Source organism: Larus michahellis, chromosome 24 (genome assembly GCF_964199755.1).
Source record: "Larus michahellis chromosome 24, bLarMic1.1, whole genome shotgun sequence".
NCBI lineage: Eukaryota > Metazoa > Chordata > Aves > Charadriiformes > Laridae > Larus > Larus michahellis.
In genome coordinates, this window is record NC_133919.1 from 1,718,682 (window position 1) to 1,746,032 (window position 27,351).

General features: G+C 55.4%; 4 protein-coding genes across 5 annotated transcripts; 2 read left to right on the forward strand and 2 right to left on the reverse strand.

Moving 5' to 3' along the window:
* Positions 1–640: 640 nt before the first annotated feature.
* On the reverse strand, positions 641–8,276 carry LOC141734585 (feather keratin 3-like). Of its 2 annotated transcripts, XM_074566489.1 has the most exons (2): positions 8,056–8,276; positions 641–966 (listed from the first exon to the last, which is right to left on the reverse strand). In XM_074566489.1, exons 1-2 carry the CDS (start codon positions 8,274–8,276, stop codon positions 681–683), a joined length of 507 nt encoding a protein of 168 aa, XP_074422590.1. In that variant the 3' UTR covers positions 641–680. The 2 variants fall into 2 exon arrangements, with proteins under 2 accessions (XP_074422590.1, XP_074422591.1); XM_074566490.1 differs by lacking the exon at positions 641–966 and having other exon boundaries at positions 7,911–8,276.
* Positions 8,277–12,251: 3,975 nt separating this feature from the next.
* LOC141734729 (feather keratin 3-like) lies at positions 12,252–13,413 on the reverse strand. Its single transcript, XM_074566830.1, has one exon. The coding sequence runs from the start codon at positions 13,347–13,349 to the stop codon at positions 12,984–12,986; it is 366 nt and encodes a 121-aa protein (XP_074422931.1). The 5' UTR covers positions 13,350–13,413; the 3' UTR covers positions 12,252–12,983.
* Positions 13,414–15,194: 1,781 nt separating this feature from the next.
* LOC141734571 (feather keratin 3-like) lies at positions 15,195–15,585 on the forward strand. The gene has a single exon (XM_074566459.1). The coding sequence runs from the start codon at positions 15,195–15,197 to the stop codon at positions 15,558–15,560; it is 366 nt and encodes a 121-aa protein (XP_074422560.1). The 3' UTR covers positions 15,561–15,585.
* Positions 15,586–20,414: 4,829 nt separating this feature from the next.
* On the forward strand, positions 20,415–20,805 carry LOC141734514 (feather keratin 3-like). The gene has a single exon (XM_074566362.1). It carries the CDS (start codon positions 20,415–20,417, stop codon positions 20,778–20,780), a length of 366 nt encoding a protein of 121 aa, XP_074422463.1. The 3' UTR covers positions 20,781–20,805.
* The last annotated feature ends 6,546 nt before the right edge of the window (positions 20,806–27,351 follow it).

The following is a 27,351-nucleotide window of genomic DNA, read 5'->3' on the forward strand; positions in this document are numbered from 1 at the left end:
TTTAGGAATGCTGCAATTACGTGGTAATTGGTTGCTAAATTATGTAATGATTTGGGGGCCTTTGGGGTGTCACCAGAAATCCTCACAACAATAGCAATTACCCTGCCCATTCTGAACCTTGGGGAAGATAATGACTGCTAAATTGCTAAACAAACATTCATGAACGCAATGCTGTTGATGCCTTAAGGATCCCAATTAAACTTTCATTCCACATTTTAAAGAGAGATTGAGCAGGGCAGATTGACGGATAAAGTAACTCGCCATGACAGGGAGTTTTGCTCCTGAGGGAGGCTAAAGGACAAAAGAAAACCAGAGAAGGTCTTGTGCATCACCACGGGGTTTTAATGTGAAAGAGGAGCAGAGCAGCCAGTTACAGAAAATCAAGGCAATACAAGGGGAAACACGTGATGCAGGTGTCATGCTCTGGTACCAGTGCCCTGCTGAGGACCCAGGGGACAGCCAAGGGGATGGAGGGATGCAGGGGCTACTGAGGCTCAGCCATGCCACCAGGGCACATGGTGGCACAGGGTAGTGGGCTGCTGGGCACACACGGCCTCCTCCTACGCCCGTGCCAGGGCAGCTGGTGCGTGCTGCTGGTCCCCGTGGCTCTTGCTCCATGTCCTCATGACGTGGTCCTCGCTTCAGGGCTGTTGCTGGTTCAGGGCACCATCCTGGGGGTCTTAGAACGACCCACAGCTGCCGCGGCGGGACCTGCCCCACCTCTGGGCACCAGGGAGGTAATACCCCGTGCCGTAGGAGGAGAAACCAGAGCTGTAGGACCTCCTGCAATTGCCAAAGCCACTGGACCCATAGCCCAGGGAGCCCCCATAGCCCACATTACCTCCATAACCGAGGGAACGGCCATACCCAAGGGAGCCACCATAGCCCCCACAGCCCCCCAAACCAAAGGAGTTCCCATAGCCCCGGGAGCCCCCAAAGCCAGAGGAGCCCCCAAAGCCCAGGGAGCTCCCACAGCCCCCCAGACCAAAGGAGCTTCCGGAGCCCCGGGAGCCCCCATAGCCCCCCAAACCAAAGGAGGCCCCATAGCCAGAGGAGCCCCCATAGCCCAGGGAGCTCCCGTAACTCCCATAGCCTCCCAGACCAAAGGAGCTCTCATAACCCCGGGAGCTCCCATACCCCAAGGAACGCCCAGAGGCCCCCACACCAAAGGAGCCCCCCCCATAGCCCTGCAAGCTTCGGGAACTGAAGGAACTCCCCAACCCAGCTGGCCCTGACGATCCCACAATGCTCTCCTGAGGAAAAGAGCTGAGTATGGGGCCTGGGATTGTCACCACAGCTGGTGGGGGGAAGACGACTGCTCTGGAGTCGGGGCATTGCTGCACACACGGCTCATTGTAGCTCTCGGCAATTGGCTGAGGGCAGGTCACCTCACAGGGTCTGCAAGACTCACTGTAGTAAGACATCCTTCTTGTGATGGCTGTGAATCTGCAAAGCACAGCAGTAAGGAGGTTTCAGATACAGAATTTTTCACCTGCCTCTAGATGCCTGTGCTTGCTTTGTCATTCATGGAAATTGTGACAGCCCAGAGTTCATTACCTTGCAAAGTACATCTACATCTGGCCACATATATCACATCCTAGACTGTTTGCTGTCAGGTTTCTCTAGACATCATGCACAGATGTAGACATCTAATGTCATTTGTGGTCAATCCCACACTTGATTTCACTGCTCTTGCTTGTAGCATGATAAATCTAACTTACTAAAACCAGCTGAAACAGGCTGAAGTATGGTATTTACAGCAAGTTAAGAAAAGTATCAGACAGAACCAGTTATTTCTACAGTTTCCTATTGCTTCCCTAGTAGCACTCCCAAATAGGAATATTTGCTCTTATGGGGCAAATACTACCACAAGATGGTAGATATTATGATCACTCTGATATTTTTAAATTTTATGATGTATGTAGATCCTGAATTGGAACTGAAATGCCTGGGCAATGGTTATTCAAAGTGGAATAGTAAAGCTTCCCATTTTGTTCTAAGGATAACACCTTCTCGCACCTGCAGTTCTCTAACCTACCAATCCATAACATCACGTAGAATTTAGCATGAAGAGAAAAAGGCTTGAGGAAGCTAGAAATTCAACCAAATTGGACTTACCCTGTTCACCGAGGAGAATGAGGCAGGAGATGTGGGTAGAGAGGCTTTGAGTGGAGACAGCTTTTATACATTTCTCAAACTGCTTACAGGTATGAAACACCCTTTGTGCCTCAGGTCCTACATAGTGACAAAACAACCTCTCCATTGAGGGATTTAATTTTGCTTGCTTTGCACTGCCACTCCCCACCTACAAAAACAATTGCGATACAATGGCAATACCAATTTGTGGGCATTGGCCCTGTGGATGGTGAGACCATTCAGACATCTGGTACCCAGCACCAGCACTGGGGCATCTGCTATTCAACTTTAAGTTTCAAGATAGTAAGTTTGATCTTTAGGGTAGATGATTAAGGATCAATTAAAGTTATCTGTCTTTTAAGAATAGTGCCATATAAGTGAATACTAAGAAAATATGTGCAAGCTGGATAAGAAGAGGAAGAAAGGTAATAGAAAGAGGCAGAATTTCAGGTATCTGCATCTAGTTTAGAAATGAGGTTTCCATCATCTGTATTGGCTGATCAAATATCATTAATTACTCATTAATTACATGGTGGATTCCATTGTTATTTTTACTGCTGTCTTCTGAACTGTCATTGAGGTAGTAGCACTTCAGAGATGTTCCAGATTCTCCTAGGAATGACAAGAGGCTTTACAAACACCCACTAAAAATTAATATTTGATGTGTTGTACCATTGTGTTATACACAAACACCCAGCTATCAGCACGTAACTCTTGTGCAAGAGCATCAGTTCAGGCATGTGTGAATGAAGTGCTCTGTGTCATTAGGTACAGCATCATGCATGAGCCAGGGAGTCATTTAGAGGTGAGAGCAAGCAATCTGGAAAGTCTGGAGTAGAGATTTTAGGGCACCAATTTGAGACCCCTTGTTTTTCAGAACATGGACGGATAGCCAATTAAGTCTGAAAATTCAGATAATTTTTAATGGGGCTCTTCCCCTCTCCCCCCTAGAATAAAAGGCAATAAACATTTCAGGCATATTAGCAAAATACTGGCTCATAAAGGGAGATAAAGCTACTATCTAGAGTCTGTAGCATGGACATGTCATAATCTCCCCAAACATAGTAATACTTAGTAAAATAAAGAACTTGATATCATGAAAGAAAATCAAACCATCGCAAACATTGAAGTTCTAAATCACAGTCTGTTTAGGGACTCAAAAGGAGTGACATTGGTTGGCATATTTTTAAATGATGCTGTTTCATAACAAGGGAGCTTCTTTTAATGTGATAATAACAGAAATTGTAAGCACTAAGTAGTAATGAGTATTTGTGAAGCAGCTTAAAGTCATTATCTTCCAGGTGCCTCTCGTTATTATCAGCACATCCTGATGACACTTCAAAGGCACAGCTACCTTACAATTTAAAGGCAATTTATAGCCTATCTTTTGCAATATTGTAAAATTATAAAACATCAGATTTGCAAATAACTGTATGATGCTACAGGCTTACCCCATTAAAGTATATCCCTTTTAATACTATTTTATTAATTTCTCACCTTTTCTTAAGTGGTCAGCACTTCAGGGGTGGGGGGAAAGAAAATTAGGATAGTTTTAAAATGTATTTCTAACCGAATTTCTAGAAGTAGAGATTTCAAAGGAAATTTGAAATGTTTGGTATTAGCTTTAGAGAGAGATCCTGTCAACAGTTGTGGCTCTGTCAATAAGGCTTTTTCTGCCTGCTTGGGGGTGTCACTCAGCCCAGCCGTTGCTCTGTTAACCTGGTGGCACCTGAATTGTCTCAGAAGATTTGAGAGAAGGATGTTGGGAGAGGTTTCGATGGACTGATTCTAGCTCCACTTGGGTTGTACTTAGTATTTCTAGTGATGATGGGATTGTATCATTCCCCTCTATCATTTCACAAGTGCAGTAAATCAGACACTGACCATCCTGCCTCAGTTAATTGTAGGTAAAATGAAAAGCTTAGAGCACAAACTAAAATCTTTTCCAGGCCTTACTGCTTTCGTGCTGTTATTAGCAATAGTGATGTCCCATCAGGAGTAAGCTTGCACTGTGCCAGCTTTTTGCTCTGCTATATAACAACATTTATAGATCTCTAGCCAACTGCAGGGAGAAATTGGGTCCTCTCAGAGCCAAACTACTAGCTCACGTTGGATGACCTTCACCTGGTTCGTGCACATGGCACCATAAAGGGCTACACACCACTTGAGCATTACCTTGAACATTAAAATGGGACTAACATGATGCAAGACTATTGCTATGGCTTTCAGTTGATGACTGTATGGCAAACCTTCAGCTGCAAGTTCCCCAAATCCCCTAAAATGACAATCACAGATAACTGATTGTTATTGTCATCAGCAGTTGTATCACACCCACACTAACATTTGGGAGGGACAGTGCTGAGGTGGCAAGATTAAAGCTCCCACTATGATGTTTGTTTTGTAAGAAATTTGGACAAGAGGCACAAGGGGTGGCTGGAAGAAGCATATAAGAGCTCGTATCACCCGCAGCCCTTCTATCCATTTCTCTTGTCTCAGTCTCCGCAGTGAACAAGGTAAGTGTGATTTCACTCATTCTTTCTACTACTATTAGTGTTTACTCCAAAAATGCTTTTGTCACAGAGGTGATTCCTGCATGTGCTTTTAGACTTATATCCTTTGTTTCCTTCTGAAAGTGTGTCTTTGTTCAGATACAGTATCAGGAGTCACTGTATTAGGATAGAAAGTAGATCTCCAAGCTATAGAAATACTTCGGGTGACTTGCACCTCAAAAAGTCTGAATCAATACGTAGAATCTTCCGTTCCTGTTGGCTTCTTTTTCACTGGTTCTTACTCTTCATGAGTTCATCCTCGAAGGTCCATGTTGCTACAGATAGATCAGCCTGTCTAATTTATCCAGTACTGAATTTGTATTTCACATCAAGTTATTTACAAAGGTGATCATACCGAGATGAAAGAAAGAATAAAGGTTGAGTTGATACAAGAATTTTATTTGTTAGCATGTATAAATTTTTCTGTTTCCCTGTTAACTTCTGATACTTCGGACACAGAGTCTTTACTTAATAATCTTAGTTCATCTCTTCCTGGCTCCAGTCTGATACTTGTTCATTTACCTTAAACCTCCTTACTGATAGAGTCTCATCCATCACAAGAAGGATGTCTTACTACAGCGAGTCCTGCAGACCCTGTGAGGTGACCTGCCCTCAGCCGATTGCCGAGAGCTACAATGAGCCGTGTGTGCAGCAATGCCCCGACTCCAGAGCAGTCGTCTTCCCCCCACCAGCTGTGGTGACAATCCCAGGCCCCATACTCAGCTCTTTTCCTCAGGAGAGCATTGTGGGATCGTCAGGGCCAGCTGGGTTGGGGAGTTCCTTCAGTTCCCGAAGCTTGCAGGGCTATGGGGGGGGCTCCTTTGGTGTGGGGGCCTCTGGGCGTTCCTTGGGGTATGGGAGCTCCCGGGGTTATGAGAGCTCCTTTGGTCTGGGAGGCTATGGGAGTTACGGGAGCTCCCTGGGCTATGGGGGCTCCTCTGGCTATGGGGCCTCCTTTGGTTTGGGGGGCTATGGGGGCTCCCGGGGCTCCGGAAGCTCCTTTGGTCTGGGGGGCTGTGGGAGCTCCCTGGGCTTTGGGGGCTCCTCTGGCTTTGGGGGCTCCCGGGGCTATGGGAACTCCTTTGGTTTGGGGGGCTGTGGGGGCTATGGTGGCTCCCTTGGGTATGGCCGTTCCCTCGGTTATGGAGGTAATGTGGGCTATGGGGGCTCCCTGGGCTATGGGTCCAGTGGCTTTGGCAATTGCAGGAGGTCCTACAGCTCTGGTTTCTCCTCCTACGGCACGGGGTATTACCTCCCTGGTGCCCAGAGGTGGGGCAGGTCCCGCCGCGGCAGCTGTGGGTCGTTCTAAGACCCCCAGGATGGTGCCCTGAACCAGCAACAGCCCTGAAGCGAGGACCACGTCATGAGGACATGGAGCAAGAGCCACGGGGACCAGCAGCACTCACCAGCTGCCCTGGCACGGGCGTAGGAGGAGGCCGTGTGTGCCCAGCAGCCCACTACCCTGTGCCACCATGTGCCCTGGTGGCATGGCTGAGCCTCAGTAGCCCCTGCATCCCTCCATCCCCTTGGCTGTCCCCTGGGTCCTCAGCAGGGCACTGGTACCAGAGCATGACACCTGCATCGCGTGTTTCCCCTTGTATTGCCTTGATTTTCTGTAACTGGCTGCTCTGCTCCTCTTTCACATTAAAACCCCGTGGTGATGCACAAGAACTTCTCTGGTTTTCATGTATTCTTCAGCCTCCTCTTGGAGAAATATTCACTGTTCTGCAAGGAAAAAGTGCCTGGAGTCCCTTAGGAGTCATTGACAAAAAATGAACTTTGTTTCAGCCCTTTATGCATTTCTTAGGTGTGTGTGTTTAATGTTTGGGTTTTTTTTTTGCAGGACTTTATTCAACAGGTAATCTGCAGGTTTTCTGTCAGTGCTACGTGATCTAAAAATGGCTAGAAAATATTTTTCTGTATTCATGCCATTATGTTGAAATGTGATGCACGCATAGATTATCTTTCAGTTCTTGTTACCATAAAACAACAGTAGCCAAGGGAACAAGGGGAAAGCCCCATGAAAGGCAGGATTGGGATGTATGAAGTGCTTTTGTTTGCCGGTGTTGAGGATGGAAACTTGATATCAACAGCTGAACTTCACAATCTGTAAGAGTGTTACCAAAGCTGCACTTAAAAGGGGAGGGGGGAAAGCAGAAATCTGATTGTATTATACAGCAGAACTTTAATAAGAATGAAAGTTAGAGGAAAACAATGCAAACTCTTCTTCATTGACAGCGTTTAAAATTCCCACATTTCTTAAATTAGTCCATGACACCTATCCTCAACCAGCATAAAATGAGAACCAAGAATGTAGATCATTAATCCAAAGAAAAAGGAAATTTACGTTTTCAGGAGACTAACCAGGGATGCTCCTGCTCACTTTAGCTTGACCTAAACTGCTGCAGAGGAACTGGGTGCACTGGCATGAGGAGTATGGTCTGCAGTAACTGCTGCGGAGCATGGAGAAGGCAGAAATCTCATAGCCAAGAGGGGCCCTGGAGTTGTACAGGTAACTGAAGGGGCTCCGCAGTCCAAGGTATCATCACCCAGAAGCAAAAGAGCAGCAGGACCTGGCAGAGCTGGTGCCACTCCTGGGCGGAGAAGGCCAGGCAAGGAAGCACTGCCAGCCCCTCTCCTGCCCTCTGCCCTTTCCCCACATCCTGCAAGCCCCACCAAAAGGCTCTCTCTCCCCTGCCTGCTGCCTCCAGCCTCCCTCTCCCCAAACCGCCCACCCTCTCCCAGCCTGGGAAGCTCAGGAACAGCATTTGCCCTCCCACTGCTGCTTGGCCCCCGCACCGGCGGTCTTCCCAACTTGCCACAAGGAGGGAGGGAGACGTGACTTGCATGCAGGAAACCTTTATTGTGCCCAGAGGGGCAGGAGAGAGCGACAGAGAGACGGTGGGCAAGACCCGACCCAGAGAGGCTGGATGCCACGTGTAGCAGCAGGCAGAGGAACCTTCTGCAGGGCATGGCTTCTCGCTCCAGATGGCTCCTTGGTGCAGCATTCCAGATGTTGAGGACTTGGCCCATCAGCCCCGCAGAGCCTTTTGGGTCCAGCTCCTTCCCTGAGAGAGAGCTGGGAGGCAAGGGCAGGAGAAGAGGCCAGGGAAGGGCCAAGGGTGTGCGGCACGGCGAGTGCCCCGTGCCCTCCAGCTCAGCCCTGCATGGCTGGTTGTGGCGTTGGTGTTTGGGCTGGGGGCAGCGCCCGGGTCTGGGCTGGGTCTAGCAGGGCCCACAGGTGTCCCAGAGCTTCTTGGTGTAGCGGGGCAAGACGCAAGGGCTGCAGGCAGGAGCAGCGTAGGGTCTGCCAAAGGTGCAGAGGCCTCCCGAGCCCTGGGTGGCCCCGGCACCGTAGAGGCCCCCCAGCCCCAGGGAGCCCCCAAAGGCGGGTGCTCCGGAGGAGCCCACCACGGCTTGCTGGGGGAAGGAGCTGAGGATGGGGCCGGGGAAGGTGACCACGACCGGGGGCGGCTGGATGAAGGCCGAGGAGTCGGGGCACTGGCGGGCGCACAGCTCGTTGCAGCTCTCAGCGATGGGCTGAGGGACGGCGACGCTGGTTTTTGGTGGGCACAGGTCGTAGCAAGACATCTTGCAGGGGTGGAGATCGGTTTGCAACTGAGAGATGGAAAAGACTAAAACAAAAAGCAGAAGGTTTATGAGAGAAAATTCATAATGCTGGTACGAGTGAAATAGCCGTGTTGCAATTTCCTTTGCTAGAGCGTTTGGTTTACTTGCAGCCTTCATCAGCTTGATTGACACTAGCTGAGCACCTGAATCCAATTTTTTGGGCTGTATAAAGTCCACCCCAAGAAAGAGTAGACCCCACAGATGAATCTTTCTTCTTTCCTTGCACAGATTTGTCTTACATTTCCTGCAAGCACACATCCTGATGAACAATGTAAGAACCTTATGACCTCTACCACAGAATTCCCCAAAGTGGGGAAAGAGACCCAAGTTAGATGTGGCTTTGCTTGAAATAGGATGGTTTAGTTATGTCTCCCAGAATGCCATTGAAAAGTTGGCTATCTTTTATATTTATCTTAAATGTTATAAAAATTTAAAATAATTATTTGAAAGAAGAGTATTTTCATCTGCGATTTTTAAGCTTCTAATTGGCTTAGAACACTCAATTTCTCAGACTTTCTGCACTTGAACCTGGTCTCCCAACTCCTGCATTTCTCACTGCTCTCACTAACAGTAGTTATAGACAGAAGCAATCTAATGCTGTTCAAAATACGAGCATACCTATAGGAATCTTATTCATCTACTGTGATATAAATTCCAATTAAGTATCTAGAAATAAATTAAAAACCATACTCACTAAGCTCAGCGAGGCGAATGAGCCAAAAGAAGTGTCTGGATGAACTCGTGGGCTGGAGTTATATAGAGTTTCTCAGCATTCCTATGGGATTTGAAACTTGCTTGGTGCTGGGGGTTGTATTTGGCTGACTAACAGAACTTAACAGCTTTGAGTGATGAAAGTTTTGTCTTTATCGTGATTATGATTTTACTTAAATTATCACCGCGTGTGATGTCCATGTTACACCATCCTTATTTCTTTAATCTTGGGTCTTAATTGGCTAGTGTAATTCCTGGTGTCATTATATACCAGGTGCATTAAGCTGACTCCACATGTTACTTCTCCCTTTACAAAGTTGTCATAAGCTCGTCTGCTCAGAGATTTTGTAAGACTCATCTTTGGCTGACATGTACATTTTTCCTTAACAGCCATTTAAATTTATCTGGTAAATTAATTGCAGACAGAGTGCATCTTATCCTAGGAGTACCCAGGAATTTGTCTTTTCCATACCCAATTTAAACAGACCTTCTTGACCTAAGATGGAATTCAAGTGGTCATGAATATGAGCCAAGATCATACAATACACATGACAATTCCCCAGCAGCTTCCCATTGAGAGGAACAGTCCTTTGAGTGGCACCTCAGTCCTACATAAAAATAATTTTGTTTCACTAAAAGAGTTTAAGTGGAAATTGAAATTGAGCTTTAAAGGGGCCCATGATTCTGCTGACAGTGATTGGAGTTGGAAGTCAAAGAAACCACCATCCAGAAAGGTATGAAGTCCCACCTCTGCCCATGATCCACCAAAACAGGTAACAATTTTGAGGCAAAACCAAAGAAGCAGATAAAGGTTTTTTGTTAGTTGTTGTGGGTGTTAACTCTTATCAAGTATGTTCTGAGGCTTCTGGAGAAAAAAGTGCTTTGTAGTGATATCAGAAACATTCATTAGTTGGTGTTCAACCCAGCTAATGTCTGGTGTTGTGTTAATGAATGAAAATGTGTGAGTGATTTAAACACTTAGGTGTTACACAATCCCATTTGCTTTAATGTGCAGGAAACAAGGTGGTGCAAGCCATTATTTTAATTAGATTGTGATTTGTGCCATTGGAAGTCATGGGTCAGTGTTAATGTAGCTCTTCTTTTCTTTCATTAAACATTCTTTCAACGTTATTGATCAAATCCTCTGTTAGTATAAGATGTCACACTTGCTGTATATCAGGTGAAAATATGTCGTTATTCAAAACTATATATTCCAGAAAAAAATCTACATACATTTGTGATTATTTACCTTTTTTCTGTGCTATTTAAGAGGACAGTCAGTATCTTTTATTCCAACTTTTAGGTTTTTACCCACATGCAAGGCATTTTACAGACCCTTCTCTTTGTCATCACTGAGAACACCCTCAGAGTTGAAATATCTGGTCTTAGTCTTGCAGTGACTAAGCTGAATGTTTTTGTTGTGATACAGCTTCACCCCAATGTTTTCTTTTTCTGTTCAGGTGATAAAGGAATTATGTTTAGGTTTCTGGGTTGGATTTTTTTTTTTTTTTAATGTGACAAGTATTGTTGCAATTTGGGAGGAGTTGTGGCTGGGGAGGTGAGTGGAAACAACAGCTGGCTGAAGTGGCTGTTTCCCCAACAAAAACTGCCCTGTGTTTATTGCAAGGGAAGACAAAAGACACTCTCCAGGCATAGAAAGTGAATTCCTGCAATCCGCATCTCCCAGCTTGGGGGTGACTTCTTTGCCTAGATTTACATTTTACAGCAAAGTCTGTAAGTCAGAGCAAGTTGTGCCTCATTACTCTGTCTGGGGGCAACAAACCCTCCCCACATCAAAGTCCTTGATTTCCTCTCTCCAGTTGCTAGCCTGACTTTGTATTTAATAACATTGTGATTTAAATGCTAGCCGAATTACAAAATGTCTTTTGGGGGTTCCCGTGGGAAAAAAAGTGCTTATTGCAGATTTTCTCAACGACTTGGAAACAAAGGATATCAAAGCACTTTAGAAACACTGACTAATGATTTATGCCTGCTGTTGTGTTGTTATAATGTGACTTGCCTGTCCCAATGGTGAGTAATAATATTAGTCTAAACAGGGAGACACCGTCAGTCGTGTCACTCTGCTAATCAAAGGGTGGGTCATAGCTGCTGGGGCTGGCCACCTCTGTCCCTGCCCTGCTTTCCCTTTTGTGTCATCCAGGATAGTCTGCACCTTTCACAGAGTGGCTACATCTGTCTTTAGCAGGAGCCTGGTGGACTGTGATAAAAACTTACTATTCTTTCCAGTGTCTCTCTAGAACTTTAAGCAACCAGAAAGGGTGAAACTGAAAAGCTGGATGTTAAAGAGAGGAAATTAAAACAGCTGAAAGGTGATATGTACAAAATTAATCACAATTTCTCCACTTTAAATGAGAGAGAGGAGTATTTGACTGGTCTGGAGATCTATTAGTGTCTCAAAGTACCTTTAAAACTAAAGGAAGTGTGACAAAATTTATCATAGGAGAGAACGTAGAATGTATTTTCCTGGAAGATAAGGAAACAAAGGTTTTGTACCATAACAGTAATGGCATCAACCAGTGAAAATTCACTGTGTATTTGAAAATACATTGATAATCTGATCATAGAGTAATAGAATCATAGAAGGGTTAGAGTTGGAAGGGACCTTAAAGATCATCTCCTTCCAGCCCCCCCGCCCTGGGCAGGGACACCTCCCACCAGCCCAGGTTGCTCCAAGCCCCGTCCAACCTGGCCTTGAACCCCTCCAGGGATGGGGCAGCCACAGCTTCTCTGGGCAACCTGCGCCAGGGGCTCACCCCCCTCACAGCCAAGAATTCCTTCCTCACATCTCATCTCATCTCAATCTCCCCTCTTTCAGTGAAAAACCATTCCCCATTGTCCCATGGCTCCCCTCCCTGCTCCAGAGTCCCTCCCCAGCTTTCCTGGAGCCCCTTTAGGGACTGGAAGGGCTCCAATGTCTCCCCGGAGCCTTCTCTTCTCCAGGCTGACCCCCCCCCCAGCTCTCTCAGCCTGTCCTCCCAGCAGAGGGGCTCCAGCCCTCCCAGCATCTCTGGGCCTTCCTCTGGCCCTGCTCCAGCAGCTCTGTGTCTCTCCTGTGCTGGTCTCCCCCAAGCAGAGCAGAGGGGCAGAATCCCCCCCTCGCCCCCCTGCCCACGCTGCTGGGGATGCAGCCCAGGCTGCGGGGGGTTCTGGGCTGCCAGTGCATGTTGCTGGATCATGTTGAGCTTCTCATCAACTATATGTTAATGAACATCAACTAAGCAGGAAAAACTTAGGGATGGAGGTGCAGGAAATAATTTATGAAGTTAAAGAAAAAACTTGAGGGAAAAAATATATCCAGGATGGAAACAGGTGTTTATAATTTTTAACTCTGCTGCTCTCTCCAACTAATATGCATACTGAACTGGCCATGAATGATAAGTGCTACTCAAAATGAATAATAGTAGAAAATATAACAGGAGGCAATGTAATACATTATTAAAATAAAAGATAAAGTAAGGACTATGGCAGTAGAGCAGAATGTCATCTGTGATATGAAGACGAATAAAGTCAGGTGAATCCTCAACAATGTTTGAAATAAAAAAAGAGATTAAAAAAACACACTAAAAATTCGATGCATAAAAGATTTATTGGAAAAATAAATTGAATAAATCAGAGTCTACCAAAAAACAATAGGAAGACAAGAGGAACAACAAGAAATGAAAAACTGAAGGTAACATTGTACACATACAGCTATCAAGATGAAACATCAAACATAGCTAAATAATTAGAATATTTTACATGACGTTAACAATTTAAAAAATATAGAAAATGAAAGAGTGAAAGAAACCTAAAAATGTAAAATATAAAAACCCAAACAAAACAGCATTATACAGAAGACAACATAGAAAGTAAAACATGAAAACGCCAAAATTGTGGATGATTAGGTTCTTTGAAGATTCTCCATTCCTGACAGATATGATGTATCGCAGGTTAGATCTAGCAGGGCCCACAGGTGTCCCAGAGCTTCTTGGTGTAGCGGGGCAAGACGCAAGGGCTGCAGGCAGGAGCAGCGTAGGGTCTGCCAAAGGTGCAGAGGCCTCCCGAGCCCTGGGTGGCCCCGGCACCGTAGAGGCCCCCCAGCCCCAGGGAGCCCCCAAAGGCGGGTGCTCCGGAGGAGCCCACCACGGCTTGCTGGGGGAAGGAGCTGAGGATGGGGCCGGGGAAGGTGACCACGACCGGGGGCGGCTGGATGAAGGCCGAGGAGTCGGGGCACTGGCGGGCGCACAGCTCGTTGCAGCTCTCAGCGATGGGCTGAGGGACGGCGACGCTGGTTTTTGGTGGGCACAGGTCGTAGCAAGACATCTTTGTGCGGGATGAGATGGTGCTCTGCAAGAGGGCAGAGATGGTGAGAGAGCAGCAGAGGGGAGCGCCCAAGACAAAAGAACCCAGGTCCTTGCAGGGGTCCAGGAGGAGAAGCGCTCGCGGACTTACCCTGTTCCTCGAGGAGAAGGCAGCCAGAGCAGTGGTTGGGAGAGCGTGGCAGAGGGAGAGCTTTTATAGTGGCCCCGCCATTGCTCAGCACCACCTGGGCCAATCTGCAGAGGCGGCACTCCCTGCTGCTGAGGAAGATGGGGCTGTCCTTCTGCCCCTCCCTGAGTCAGCATCCCCTCGCCACACCAGCACATGCCGCTTCCCAGGCTTTCCTCCCCTTTCTGCTTCATGGACGAAATGAGAGCAGGCATCTCCCTGCGGGGGGCGCGCACAACAGGAGAGGGCCCTGCTCCTGCAGCTCCTCGCTGCCTGCCTTGTGCTCTGCCCTCCAAAGAGAGCTGTGCCCTGTGCCCGCAGCCAGGCTCTGCTGGCAGGAGAGCCGCGAGTGCCAGCGGGGCCAGCCCAGCCGGGGGCTGCTGTGGTCACGCCAGCAGACGGAGCTCCCATGTCAAGAGCACGCCAGGGGCAGCCCCTGACCAGCACCATCTCCCAGCAATGGGCTTGCGGGGACACTTGAGAGGGCTTTACAAGGCTGGGGCAGGGCTGGCAGGAGCCTGTGCCCTGTGGGTCCAGGTGGGTGTCTGTGCTCCTTGCACCATGTACCTCCGGGAAGAGCACGAGGGGTCTTTCTCCCCCAGGCTTGCACAGGTCCATGGCCAGGGCCCGCAGGCGCATGGAGGCCGGCTCCGTTGGACTGGCGAGTGATGCATCGTGCTGAGCAGGCAGTGTCCGAGAGGAGTGCCTTTCCTTTGGCATTTCGTAACCTCGCGCCTCGGCAGATAATAGCCACACAGTGTACGTCATGTGGGTGCTGGCATGCGGGAGGCCTTTGCAAGGCTGCCTTCTTGGCCAGCGCCATGAGCCCGGACTTCCCTGTGGCACTGCAAAGAAGGCCTGGGTCCGCCCCGAGAGCAAGCCCTTGGGGAATAGCTATGGCACGCACGGCGCCTGCAGTCAGCCTTTGTCACGCTGCGTGCCCTCTTACGCAGCGAGATAATGAAAAGACAGCGGGGCTCATTTGGCCCATGAGGTGGCAGCTGGCAAGCGTGCGAGCGGGGTAATTGCAGGGGCTGATAGAGCGGGTTGGGGCTGCTGAGGAAACGGCGTCAGCAAAACAGCCCCGTGCCACGCAGGGAGGAGGCAGGGGCTTGGTTGCCACGGGCCACGTGCCGCCAGCGTGGCCAGCTCCTCCCCACGCTCGCTGGAGCAGCATAAAAGCACTGGCCTGGCCGAGCGCTGGCATCCAGTGCTCCTGCCTCGCTCTGCTCAGGAAAAGGGTAGGTGGTGCCTGTGGGTCTGTGCCTCCTCTGGCAGGGGCCGGCGTGGGGCCTCCCTGGCCAGGAGAGCCCTGACGGCAGCGGCCGTGCTGGCAGCAGCCTTGGACGGCCAGGGCGCGCTGAGCCGCAGCAGGAGGAGGAAGGAGCCCCGTGGCTGCGGCACCCACAGCCGGGCCCTGCACAGGCTCTTGGGGAGGCCTTGCGTGCCCTCTGTGCACGCAGAGAGGGCAGGGCGAGGGGTGCGGAGAGCAGGGCACTGAGTAGGGCTGGCTGGGCAAAGGGCAAGCGGCGGGCGGTGTGGGCAAGGCGGTGGCTCTGTCCCCTCCAGCTGCGGGGCAGCTCTGGGAAGAGGGCACTGCTCGGCTGGGGCATCTCCCCCTCGCTCACGACACCTCTCCTTGCGGCCGTGTCTTTCAGGCTCAGCTCTCTCACAGCAACGATGTCTTGCTACGACCTGTGCCCACCAAAAACCAGCGTCGCCGTCCCTCAGCCCATCGCTGAGAGCTGCAATGAGCTGTGCGCCCGCCAGTGCCCCGACTCCTCGGCCTTCATCCAGCCGCCCCCGGTCGTGGTCACCTTCCCCGGCCCCATCCTCAGCTCCTTCCCCCAGCAAGCCGTGGTGGGCTCCTCCGGAGCACCCGCCTTTGGGGGCTCCCTGGGGCTGGGGGGCCTCTACGGTGCCGGGGCCACCCAGGGCTCGGGAGGCCTCTGCACCTTTGGCAGACCCTACGCTGCTCCTGCCTGCAGCCCTTGCGTCTTGCCCCGCTACACCAAGAAGCTCTGGGACACCTGTGGGCCCTGCTAGACCCAGCCCCAAAGACCCCAGAGCCTCTGGGCCACCTCCGCTTCACGCCCCCTCTCCTTTCTCCTCTCCTGCCCCGCTCTCCATGACACCACTCTGCCTTGCTCTGGCCCGTGCCCACATGCACAACTCCACCAGCGTCCCACCGGGCACTTGCTTGTCTCTGCAACGACCACCGCCTGCCAGAAGCCTGAAGGAGCAGCTCTCTTGAAGCCTGGGGGGACAACCTGCCTGCCTCTGCCTTCCGTGTCTTTCTCCGTTCAATAAAACAAGCCTGCCTCCAACCCCTGCCTCTGCGTTTTCCCTCTCAAGGCCCAGGGTGGGCTGCAGGGCCTCCTCGCCCTGCCCGTGCTCCCCGCCAGCCGGGCCAGGGCAGTCTCTCAGCCCCAGCAGAGCCAGGCCCAGCTGCCTTTGGGGACAGCCCCCAGCCCTGCCATCTCTGGCCACACACGCTCCAAGGGCCCTGCCTGAACACAGGCTGCTCCCGTCCTGCAGGACATGCAGCTCCAGGGCGTTTGCAGACCTACAGCCTCCCTGCGCCTGAGCCAGGAGCAATTCCCGCCATGGCTCCAGCCCCTTTGTGTCTCTACGACTCTGCCAAATGCCCTATGACAAAAAGCAAAGGGCAATATTTCTTTTCCTCTTTACTACCCCGTTCCCTTTGGTTCCCTTTGGTTCCCTTCCCGCTTCTTCTCACCCTTCCTTCTCCCCTTCCACCTCCTCCTTCCCTTTCTCAACTCCTGCACAGACTGAAAACGCTCCGTGCTCCTCCGTTCTCTTCCACAGACAGCCCTGGGGCGTTTGCAGACCTCCAGCCTCCCTGCGCCTGAGTGCGGCTGCCCCAGGGGCCGGGAGCCTGCCAGGAGCAATTCCTGCCGTGGCTCCAACCTCTTTGTGTTGCCCGACCTCTGCTAAAGGCCCTGGGAGGAAAAGCAAAGGGGAGGCTCCCGCTACCCCTTCCTCTTCCCTATCACCTTCCCATTCCCTTTCCTCTTTTCTTCCCCTTTCGTTCCTTCTTCTTCTTCCTCCGCTTCTACTTCTTTCTATTCCTTTGCCCTCGGATTCTCCTTCCTCTCTCCTTGCCCTTTGCTCCTTCACCTTCTCTTTCCCCTTCCACTTCCTCATCACCTTCTCACGGCCACAACACACCAACACACTCCATGCTGGTCAGCTCTCTGGCCCAGACAAAAAAAAATCTCAGAAATCACAGCCTGATTATTGTGGCAGGAGCCTTTGCAGGGCATCTTGTCCTGCTGCCGCCTCCAGCAGCGTCGCCCAGAGCCAGCTGCCCGGGACCATCGCCAGAAGACTTTGGCAAACGTGCAAGGATGGAGACCCCCGCAACCTCCCAGGTCAGCCGCTGCCGCTGCTCGCTCACCCTCACAGTGCAAAGAGTGGTTTGGGATTTGGAGGTGGAACCTCCTGCGTTTCAGCTGGTGCCCGTTGCCTCTTGTCCTGGCACTGGACACCTCTGAAAAGAGCCTGCCTCCATCTTCTTCACGCCTTCCCTTCAGGCACGTGTGCACCTCGAAGAGACCCCTCCCACCCCTGGAGCCTCCTCAGCACCAAGAGGAACAGTCCCAGCTCTCTCAGGCTCTCCCCACAAGAGACCTGCTCCCTGTCCCTGCATCACCTGCGTGGCCCTTTGCTGCGCTCTCTCCAGTAGCCCCACATCTCTCCTGTGCTGGGGAGCCCAGCGCTCCACACAGCACCACAGATTTGGCCTGGCCAGCGCTGAGAGGAGGGCAAGGATCCCCTCCCTCACGTGCTGGCCACACTCCTCCGCATGCAGCCCAACACACCGCTGGCTGCCTTGGCCCCAAGCCACCTTGCCAACTCATGCTCACCTTGGTGTCCCCCAGGGCCTTTCCTGACACGCTGCTCTCCAGCATTGACGGCCATTTCCCAAGCCTTGGCTTGAACGCTGGCTCTCGTCCAGCCTCCTCTGTGCGGGTGCCCAGAGCTGCTGCCTTGCTTCTGCAGAGCAGCGGGACCCGGCAGAGCTGGTGCCACTCCTGGGCGGAGAAGGCCAGGCAAGGAAGCACTGCCAGCCCCTCTCCTGCCCTCTGCCCTTTCCCCACATCCTGCAAGCCCCACCAAAAGGCTCTCTCTCCCCTGCCTGCTGCCTCCAGCCTCCCTCTCCCCAAACCGCCCACCCTCTCCCAGCCTGGGAAGCTCAGGAACAGCATTTGCCCTCCCACTGCTGCTTGGCCCCCGCACCGGCGGTCTTCCCAACTTGCCACAAGGAGGGAGGGAGACGTGACTTGCATGCAGGAAACCTTTATTGTGCCCAGAGGGGCAGGAGAGAGCGACAGAGAGACGGTGGGCAAGACCCGACCCAGAGAGGCTGGATGCCACGTGTAGCAGCAGGCAGAGGAACCTTCTGCAGGGCATGGCTTCTCGCTCCAGATGGCTCCTTGGTGCAGCATTCCAGATGTTGAGGACTTGGCCCATCAGCCCCGCAGAGCCTTTTGGGTCTAGCTCCTTCCCTGAGCGAGAGCTGGGAGGCAAGGGCAGGAGAAGAGGCCAGGGAAGGGCCAAGGGTGTGCGGCACGGCGAGTGCCCCGTGCCCTCCAGCTCAGCCCTGCATGGCTGGTTGTGGCGTTGGCGTTTGGGCTGGGGGCAGCGCCCGGGTCTGGGCTGGGTCTAGCAGGGCCCACAGGTGTCCCAGAGCTTCTTGGTGTAGCGGGGCAAGACGCAAGGGCTGCAGGCAGGAGCAGCGTAGGGTCTGCCAAAGGTGCAGAGGCCTCCCGAGCCCTGGGTGGCCCCGGCACCGTAGAGGCCCCCCAGCCCCAGGGAGCCCCCAAAGGCGGGTGCTCCGGAGGAGCCCACCACGGCTTGCTGGGGGAAGGAGCTGAGGATGGGGCCGGGGAAGGTGACCACGACCGGGGGCGGCTGGATGAAGGCCGAGGAGTCGGGGCACTGGCGGGCGCACAGCTCATTGCAGCTCTCAGCGATGGGCTGAGGGACGGCGACGCTGGTTTTTGGTGGGCACAGGTCGTAGCAAGACATCTTTGTGCGGGATGAGATGGTGCTCTGCAAGAGGGCAGAGATGGTGAGAGAGCAGCAGAGGGGAGCGCCCAAGACAAAAGAACCCAGGTCCTTGCAGGGGTCCAGGAGGAGAAGCGCTCGCGGACTTACCCTGTTCCTCGAGGAGAAGGCAGCCAGAGCAGTGGTTGGGAGAGCGTGGCAGAGGGAGAGCTTTTATAGTGGCCCCGCCATTGCTCAGCACCACCTGGGCCAATCTGCAGAGGCGGCACTCCCTGCTGCTGAGGAAGATGGGGCTGTCCTTCTGCCCCTCCCTGAGTCAGCATCCCCTCGCCACACCAGCACATGCCGCTTCCCAGGCTTTCCTCCCCTTTCTGCTTCATGGACGAAATGAGAGCAGGCATCTCCCTGCGGGGGGCGCGCACAAGAGGAGAGGGCCCTGCTCCTGCAGCTCCTCGCTGCCTGCCTCGTGCTCTGCCCTCCAAAGAGAGCTGTGCCCTGTGCCCGCAGCCAGGCTCTGCTGGCAGGAGAGCCGCGAGTGCCAGCGGGGCCAGCCCAGCCGGGGGCTGCTGTGGTCGCGCCAGCAGACGGAGCTCCCATGTCAAGAGCACGCCAGGGGCAGCCCCTGACCAGCACCATCTCCCAGCAATGGGCTTGCGGGGACACTTGAGAGGGCTTTACAAGGCTGGGGCAGGGCTGGCAGGAGCCTGTGCCCTGTGGGTCCAGGTGGGTGTCCGTGCTCCTTGCACCATGTACCTCCGGGAAGAGCACGAGGGGTCTTTCTCCCCCAGGCTTGCACAGGTCCATGGCCAGGGCCCGCAGGCACATGGAGGCCGGCTCCGTTGGACTGGCGAGTGATGCATCGTGCTGAGCAGGCAGTGTCCGAGAGGAGTGCCTTTCCTTTGGCATTTCGTAACCTCGCGCCTCGGCAGATAATAGCCACACAGTGTACGTCATGTGGGTGCTGGCATGCGGGAGGCCTTTGCAAGGCTGCCTTCTTGGCCAGCACCACAAGCCCGGACTTCCCTGTGGCACTGCAAAGAAGGCCTGGGTCCGCCCCGAGAGCAAGCCCTTGGGGAAGAGCTATGGCACGCACGGCGCCTGCAGTCAGCCTTTGTCACGCTGCGTGCCCTCTTACGCAGCGAGATAATGAAAAGACAGCGGGGCTCATTTGGCCCATGAGGTGGCAGCTGGCAAGCGTGCGAGCGGGGTAATTGCAGGGGCTGATAGAGCGGGTTGGGGCTGCTGAGGAAACGGCGTCAGCAAAACAGCCCCGTGCCACGCAGGGAGGAGGCAGGGGCTTGGTTGCCACGGGCCACGTGCCCCCAGCGTGGCCAGCTCCTCCCCATGCTCGCTGGAGCAGCATAAAAGCACTGGCCTGGCCGAGCGCTGGCATCCAGTGCTCCTGCCTCGCTCTGCTCAGGAAAAGGGTAGGTGGTGCCTGTGGGTCTGTGCCTCCTCTGGCAGGGGCCGGCGTGGGGCCTCCCTGGCCAGGAGAGCCCTGACGGCAGTGGCCGTGCTGGCAGCAGCCTTGGACGGCCAGGGCGCGCTGAGCCGCAGCAGGAGGAGGAAGGAGCCCCGTGGCTGCGGCACCCACAGCCGGGCCCTGCACAGGCTCTTGGGGAGGCCTTGCGTGCCCTCTGTGCACGCAGAGAGGGCAAGGCGAGGGGTGCGGAGAGCAGGGCACTGAGTAGGGCTGGCTGGGCAAAGGGCAAGCGGCGGGCGGTGTGGGCAGGGCAGTGGCTCTGTCCCCTCCAGCTGCGGGGCAGCTCTGGGAAGAGGGCACTGCTCGGCTGGGGCATCTCCCCCTCGCTCACGACACCTCTCCTTGCGGCCGTGTCTTTCAGGCTCAGCTCTCTCACAGCAACGATGTCTTGCTACGACCTGTGCCCACCAAAAACCAGCGTCGCCGTCCCTCAGCCCATCGCTGAGAGCTGCAACGAGCTGTGCGCCCGCCAGTGCCCCGACTCCTCGGCCTTCATCCAGCCGCCCCCGGTCGTGGTCACCTTCCCCGGCCCCATCCTCAGCTCCTTCCCCCAGCAAGCCGTGGTGGGCTCCTCCGGAGCACCCGCCTTTGGGGGCTCCCTGGGGCTGGGGGGCCTCTACGGTGCCGGGGCCACCCAGGGCTCGGGAGGCCTCTGCACCTTTGGCAGACCCTACGCTGCTCCTGCCTGCAGCCCTTGCGTCTTGCCCCGCTACACCAAGAAGCTCTGGGACACCTGTGGGCCCTGCTAGACCCAGCCCCAAAGACCCCAGAGCCTCTGGGCCACCTCCGCTTCACGCCCCCTCTCCTTTCTCCTCTCCTGCCCCGCTCTCCATGACACCACTCTGCCTTGCTCTGGCCCGTGCCCACATGCACAACTCCACCAGCGTCCCACCGGGCACTTGCTTGTCTCTGCAACGACCACCGCCTGCCAGAAGCCTGAAGGAGCAGCTCTCTTGAAGCCTGGGGGGACAACCTGCCTGCCTCTGCCTTCCGTGTCTTTCTCCGTTCAATAAAACAAGCCTGCCTCCAACCCCTGCCTCTGCGTTTTCCCTCTCAAGGCCCAGGGTGGGCTGCAGGGCCTCCTCGCCCTGCCCGTGCTCCCCGCCAGCCGGGCCAGGGCAGTCTCTCAGCCCCAGCAGAGCCAGGCCCAGCTGCCTTTGGGGACAGCCCCCAGCCCTGCCATCTCTGGCCACACACGCTCCAAGGGCCCTGCCTGAACACAGGCTGCTCCCGTCCTGCAGGACATGCAGCTCCAGGGCGTTTGCAGACCTACAGCCTCCCTGCGCCTGAGCCAGGAGCAATTCCCGCCATGGCTCCAGCCCCTTTGTGTCTCTACGACTCTGCCAAATGCCCTATGACAAAAAGCAAAGGGCAATATTTCTTTTCCTCTTTACTACCCCGTTCCCTTTGGTTCCCTTTGGTTCCCTTCCCGCTTCTTCTCACCCTTCCTTCTCCCCTTCCACCTCCTCCTTCCCTTTCTCAACTCCTGCACAGACTGAAAACGCTCCGTGCTCCTCCGTTCTCTTCCACAGACAGCCCTGGGGCGTTTGCAGACCTCCAGCCTCCCTGCGCCTGAGTGCGGCTGCCCCAGGGGCCGGGAGCCTGCCAGGAGCAATTCCTGCCGTGGCTCCAACCTCTTTGTGTTGCCCGACCTCTGCTAAAGGCCCTGGGAGGAAAAGCAAAGGGGAGGCTCCCGCTACCCCTTCCTCTTCCCTATCACCTTCCCATTCCCTTTCCTCTTTTCTTCCCCTTTCGTTCCTTCTTCTTCTTCCTCCGCTTCTACTTCTTTCTATTCCTTTGCCCTCGGATTCTCCTTCCTCTCTCCTTGCCCTTTGCTCCTTCACCTTCTCTTTCCCCTTCCACTTCCTCATCACCTTCTCACGGCCACAACACACCAACACACTCCATGCTGGTCAGCTCTCTGGCCCAGACAAAAAAAAATCTCAGAAATCACAGCCTGATTATTGTGGCAGGAGCCTTTGCAGGGCATCTTGTCCTGCTGCCGCCTCCAGCAGCGTCGCCCAGAGCCAGCTGCCCGGGACCATCGCCAGAAGACTTTGGCAAACGTGCAAGGATGGAGACCCCCGCAACCTCCCAGGTCAGCCGCTGCCGCTGCTCGCTCACCCTCACAGTGCAAAGAGTGGTTTGGGATTTGGAGGTGGAACCTCCTGCGTTTCAGCTGGTGCCCGTTGCCTCTTGTCCTGGCACTGGACACCTCTGAAAAGAGCCTGCCTCCATCTTCTTCACGCCTTCCCTTCAGGCACGTGTGCACCTCGAAGAGACCCCTCCCACCCCTGGAGCCTCCTCAGCACCAAGAGGAACAGTCCCAGCTCTCTCAGGCTCTCCCCACAAGAGACCTGCTCCCTGTCCCTGCATCACCTGCGTGGCCCTTTGCTGCGCTCTCTCCAGTAGCCCCACATCTCTCCTGTGCTGGGGAGCCCAGCGCTCCACACAGCACCACAGATTTGGCCTGGCCAGCGCTGAGAGGAGGGCAAGGATCCCCTCCCTCACGTGCTGGCCACACTCCTCCGCATGCAGCCCAACACACCGCTGGCTGCCTTGGCCCCAAGCCACCTTGCCAACTCATGCTCACCTTGGTGTCCCCCAGGGCCTTTCCTGACACGCTGCTCTCCAGCATTGACGGCCATTTCCCAAGCCTTGGCTTGAACGCTGGCTCTCGTCCAGCCTCCTCTGTGCGGGTGCCCAGAGCTGCTGCCTTGCTTCTGCAGAGCAGCGGGACCCGGCAGAGCTGGTGCCACTCCTGGGCGGAGAAGGCCAGGCAAGGAAGCACTGCCAGCCCCTCTCCTGCCCTCTGCCCTTTCCCCACATCCTGCAAGCCCCACCAAAAGGCTCTCTCTCCCCTGCCTGCTGCCTCCAGCCTCCCTCTCCCCAAACCGCCCACCCTCTCCCAGCCTGGGAAGCTCAGGAACAGCATTTGCCCTCCCACTGCTGCTTGGCCCCCGCACCGGCGGTCTTCCCAACTTGCCACAAGGAGGGAGGGAGACGTGACTTGCATGCAGGAAACCTTTATTGTGCCCAGAGGGGCAGGAGAGAGCGACAGAGAGACGGTGGGCAAGACCCGACCCAGAGAGGCTGGATGCCACGTGTAGCAGCAGGCAGAGGAACCTTCTGCAGGGCATGGCTTCTCGCTCCAGATGGCTCCTTGGTGCAGCATTCCAGATGTTGAGGACTTGGCCCATCAGCCCCGCAGAGCCTTTTGGGTCCAGCTCCTTCCCTGAGCGAGAGCTGGGAGGCAAGGGCAGGAGAAGAGGCCAGGGAAGGGCCAAGGGTGTGCGGCACGGCGAGTGCCCCGTGCCCTCCAGCTCAGCCCTGCATGGCTGGTTGTGGCGTTGGCGTTTGGGCTGGGGGCAGCGCCCGGGTCTGGGCTGGGTCTAGCAGGGCCCACAGGTGTCCCAGAGCTTCTTGGTGTAGCGGGGCAAGACGCAAGGGCTGCAGGCAGGAGCAGCGTAGGGTCTGCCAAAGGTGCAGAGGCCTCCCGAGCCCTGGGTGGCCCCGGCACCGTAGAGGCCCCCCAGCCCCAGGGAGCCCCCAAAGGCGGGTGCTCCGGAGGAGCCCACCACGGCTTGCTGGGGGAAGGAGCTGAGGATGGGGCCGGGGAAGGTGACCACGACCGGGGGCGGCTGGATGAAGGCCGAGGAGTCAGGGCACTGGCGGGCGCACAGCTCGTTGCAGCTCTCAGCGATGGGCTGAGGGACGGCGACGCTGGTTTTTGGTGGGCACAGGTCGTAGCAAGACATCTTTGTGCGGGATGAGATGGTGCTCTGCAAGAGGGCAGAGATGGTGAGAGAGCAGCAGAGGGGAGCGCCCAAGACAAAAGAACCCAGGTCCTTGCAGGGGTCCAGGAGGAGAAGCGCTCGCGGACTTACCCTGTTCCTCGAGGAGAAGGCAGCCAGAGCAGTGGTTGGGAGAGCGTGGCAGAGGGAGAGCTTTTATAGTGGCCCCGCCATTGCTCAGCACCACCTGGGCCAATCTGCAGAGGCGGCACTCCCTGCTGCTGAGGAAGATGGGGCTGTCCTTCTGCCCCTCCCTGAGTCAGCATCCCCTCGCCACACCAGCACATGCCGCTTCCCAGGCTTTCCTCCCCTTTCTGCTTCATGGACGAAATGAGAGCAGGCATCTCCCTGCGGGGGGCGCGCACAAGAGGAGAGGGCCCTGCTCCTGCAGCTCCTCGCTGCCTGCCTCGTGCTCTGCCCTCCAAAGAGAGCTGTGCCCTGTGCCCGCAGCCAGGCTCTGCTGGCAGGAGAGCCGCGAGTGCCAGCGGGGCCAGCCCAGCCGGGGGCTGCTGTGGTCGCGCCAGCAGACGGAGCTCCCATGTCAAGAGCACGCCAGGGGCAGCCCCTGACCAGCACCATCTCCCAGCAATGGGCTTGCGGGGACACTTGAGAGGGCTTTACAAGGCTGGGGCAGGGCTGGCAGGAGCCTGTGCCCTGTGGGTCCAGGTGGGTGTCCGTGCTCCTTGCACCATGTACCTCCGGGAAGAGCACGAGGGGTATTTCTCCCCCAGGCTTGCACAGGTCCATGGCCAGGGCCCGCAGGCGCATGGAGGCCGGCTCCGTTGGACTGGCGAGTGATGCATCGTGCTGAGCAGGCAGTGTCCGAGAGGAGTGCCTTTCCTTTGGCATTTCGTAACCTCGCGCCTCGGCAGATAATAGCCACACAGTGTACGTCATGTGGGCGCTGGCATGCGGGAGGCCTTTGCAAGGCTGCCTTCTTGGCCAGCACCACAAGCCCGGACTTCCCTGTGGCACTGCAAAGAAGGCCTGGGTCCGCCCCGAGAGCAAGCCCTTGGGGAAGAGCTATGGCACGCACGGCGCCTGCAGTCAGCCTTTGTCACGCTGCGTGCCCTCTTACGCAGCGAGATAATGAAAAGACAGCGGGGCTCATTTGGCCCATGAGGTGGCAGCTGGCAAGCGTGCGAGCGGGGTAATTGCAGGGGCTGATAGAGCGGGTTGGGGCTGCTGAGGAAACGGCGTCAGCAAAACAGCCCCGTGCCACGCAGGGAGGAGGCAGGGGCTTGGTTGCCACGGGCCACGTGCCCCCAGCGTGGCCAGCTCCTCCCCATGCTCGCTGGAGCAGCATAAAAGCACTGGCCTGGCCGAGCGCTGGCATCCAGTGCTCCTGCCTCGCTCTGCTCAGGAAAAGGGTAGGTGGTGCCTGTGGGTCTGTGCCTCCTCTGGCAGGGGCCGGCGTGGGGCCTCCCTGGCCAGGAGAGCCCTGACGGCAGTGGCCGTGCTGGCAGCAGCCTTGGACGGCCAGGGCGCGCTGAGCCGCAGCAGGAGGAGGAAGGAGCCCCGTGGCTGCGGCACCCACAGCCGGGCCCTGCACAGGCTCTTGGGGAGGCCTTGCGTGCCCTCTGTGCACGCAGAGAGGGCAAGGCGAGGGGTGCGGAGAGCAGGGCACTGAGTAGGGCTGGCTGGGCAAAGGGCAAGCGGCGGGCGGTGTGGGCAAGGCGGTGGCTCTGTCCCCTCCAGCTGCGGGGCAGCTCTGGGAAGAGGGCACTGCTCGGCTGGGGCATCTCCCCCTCGCTCACGATACCTCTCCTTGCGGCCGTGTCTTTCAGGCTCAGCTCTCTCACAGCAACGATGTCTTGCTACGACCTGTGCCCACCAAAAACCAGTGTCGCCGTCCCTCAGCCCATCGCTGAGAGCTGCAACGAGCTGTGCGCCCGCCAGTGCCCCGACTCCTCGGCCTTCATCCAGCCGCCCCCGGTCGTGGTCACCTTCCCCGGCCCCATCCTCAGCTCCTTCCCCCAGCAAGCCGTGGTGGGCTCCTCCGGAGCACCCGCCTTTGGGGGCTCCCTGGGGCTGGGGGGCCTCTACGGTGCCGGGGCCACCCAGGGCTCGGGAGGCCTCTGCACCTTTGGCAGACCCTACGCTGCTCCTGCCTGCAGCCCTTGCGTCTTGCCCCGCTACACCAAGAAGCTCTGGGACACCTGTGGGCCCTGCTAGACCCAGCCCCAAAGACCCCAGAGCCTCTGGGCCACCTCCGCTTCACGCCCCCTCTCCTTTCTCCTCTCCTGCCCCGCTCTCCATGACACCACTCTGCCTTGCTCTGGCCCGTGCCCACATGCACAACTCCACCAGCGTCCCACCGGGCACTTGCTTGTCTCTGCAACGACCACCGCCTGCCAGAAGCCTGAAGGAGCAGCTCTCTTGAAGCCTGGGGGGACAACCTGCCTGCCTCTGCCTTCCGTGTCTTTCTCCGTTCAATAAAACAAGCCTGCCTCCAACCCCTGCCTCTGCGTTTTCCCTCTCAAGGCCCAGGGTGGGCTGCAGGGCCTCCTCGCCCTGCCCGTGCTCCCCGCCAGCCGGGCCAGGGCAGTCTCTCAGCCCCAGCAGAGCCAGGCCCAGCTGCCTTTGGGGACAGCCCCCAGCCCTGCCATCTCTGGCCACACACGCTCCAAGGGCCCTGCCTGAACACAGGCTGCTCCCGTCCTGCAGGACATGCAGCTCCAGGGCGTTTGCAGACCTACAGCCTCCCTGCGCCTGAGCCAGGAGCAATTCCCGCCATGGCTCCAGCCCCTTTGTGTCTCTACGACTCTGCCAAATGCCCTATGACAAAAAGCAAAGGGCAATATTTCTTTTCCTCTTTACTACCCCGTTCCCTTTGGTTCCCTTTGGTTCCCTTCCCGCTTCTTCTCACCCTTCCTTCTCCCCTTCCACCTCCTCCTTCCCTTTCTCAACTCCTGCACAGACTGAAAACGCTCCGTGCTCCTCCGTTCTCTTCCACAGACAGCCCTGGGGCGTTTGCAGACCTCCAGCCTCCCTGCGCCTGAGTGCGGCTGCCCCAGGGGCCGGGAGCCTGCCAGGAGCAATTCCTGCCGTGGCTCCAACCTCTTTGTGTTGCCCGACCTCTGCTAAAGGCCCTGGGAGGAAAAGCAAAGGGGAGGCTCCCGCTACCCCTTCCTCTTCCCTATCACCTTCCCATTCCCTTTCCTCTTTTCTTCCCCTTTCGTTCCTTCTTCTTCTTCCTCCGCTTCTACTTCTTTCTATTCCTTTGCCCTCGGATTCTCCTTCCTCTCTCCTTGCCCTTTGCTCCTTCACCTTCTCTTTCCCCTTCCACTTCCTCATCACCTTCTCACGGCCACAACACACCAACACACTCCATGCTGGTCAGCTCTCTGGCCCAGACAAAAAAAAATCTCAGAAATCACAGCCTGATTATTGTGGCAGGAGCCTTTGCAGGGCATCTTGTCCTGCTGCCGCCTCCAGCAGCGTCGCCCAGAGCCAGCTGCCCGGGACCATCGCCAGAAGACTTTGGCAAACGTGCAAGGATGGAGACCCCCGCAACCTCCCAGGT

What these genes read in the sequence shown, in the direction of transcription:
- LOC141734571 (XM_074566459.1), top strand. Translation starts at nt 15,195, where the DNA reads ATGTCTTGCTACGACCTGTGCCCACCAAAAACCAGCGTCGCCGTCCCT.
- LOC141734514 (XM_074566362.1), top strand. Translation starts at nt 20,415, where the DNA reads ATGTCTTGCTACGACCTGTGCCCACCAAAAACCAGCGTCGCCGTCCCT.
- LOC141734585 (XM_074566489.1), bottom strand. Translation starts at nt 8,276, where the DNA reads ATGTCTTGCTACGACCTGTGCCCACCAAAAACCAGCGTCGCCGTCCCT. An exon ending in GCCTTTGGGGGCTCCCTGGG is followed by an intron (nt 967 to 8,055) that starts GCTGGGGGGCCT and finishes GGGCTGTGGGAG; the next exon opens with CTCCCTGGGCTTTGGGGGCT.
- LOC141734729 (XM_074566830.1), bottom strand. Translation starts at nt 13,349, where the DNA reads ATGTCTTGCTACGACCTGTGCCCACCAAAAACCAGCGTCGCCGTCCCT.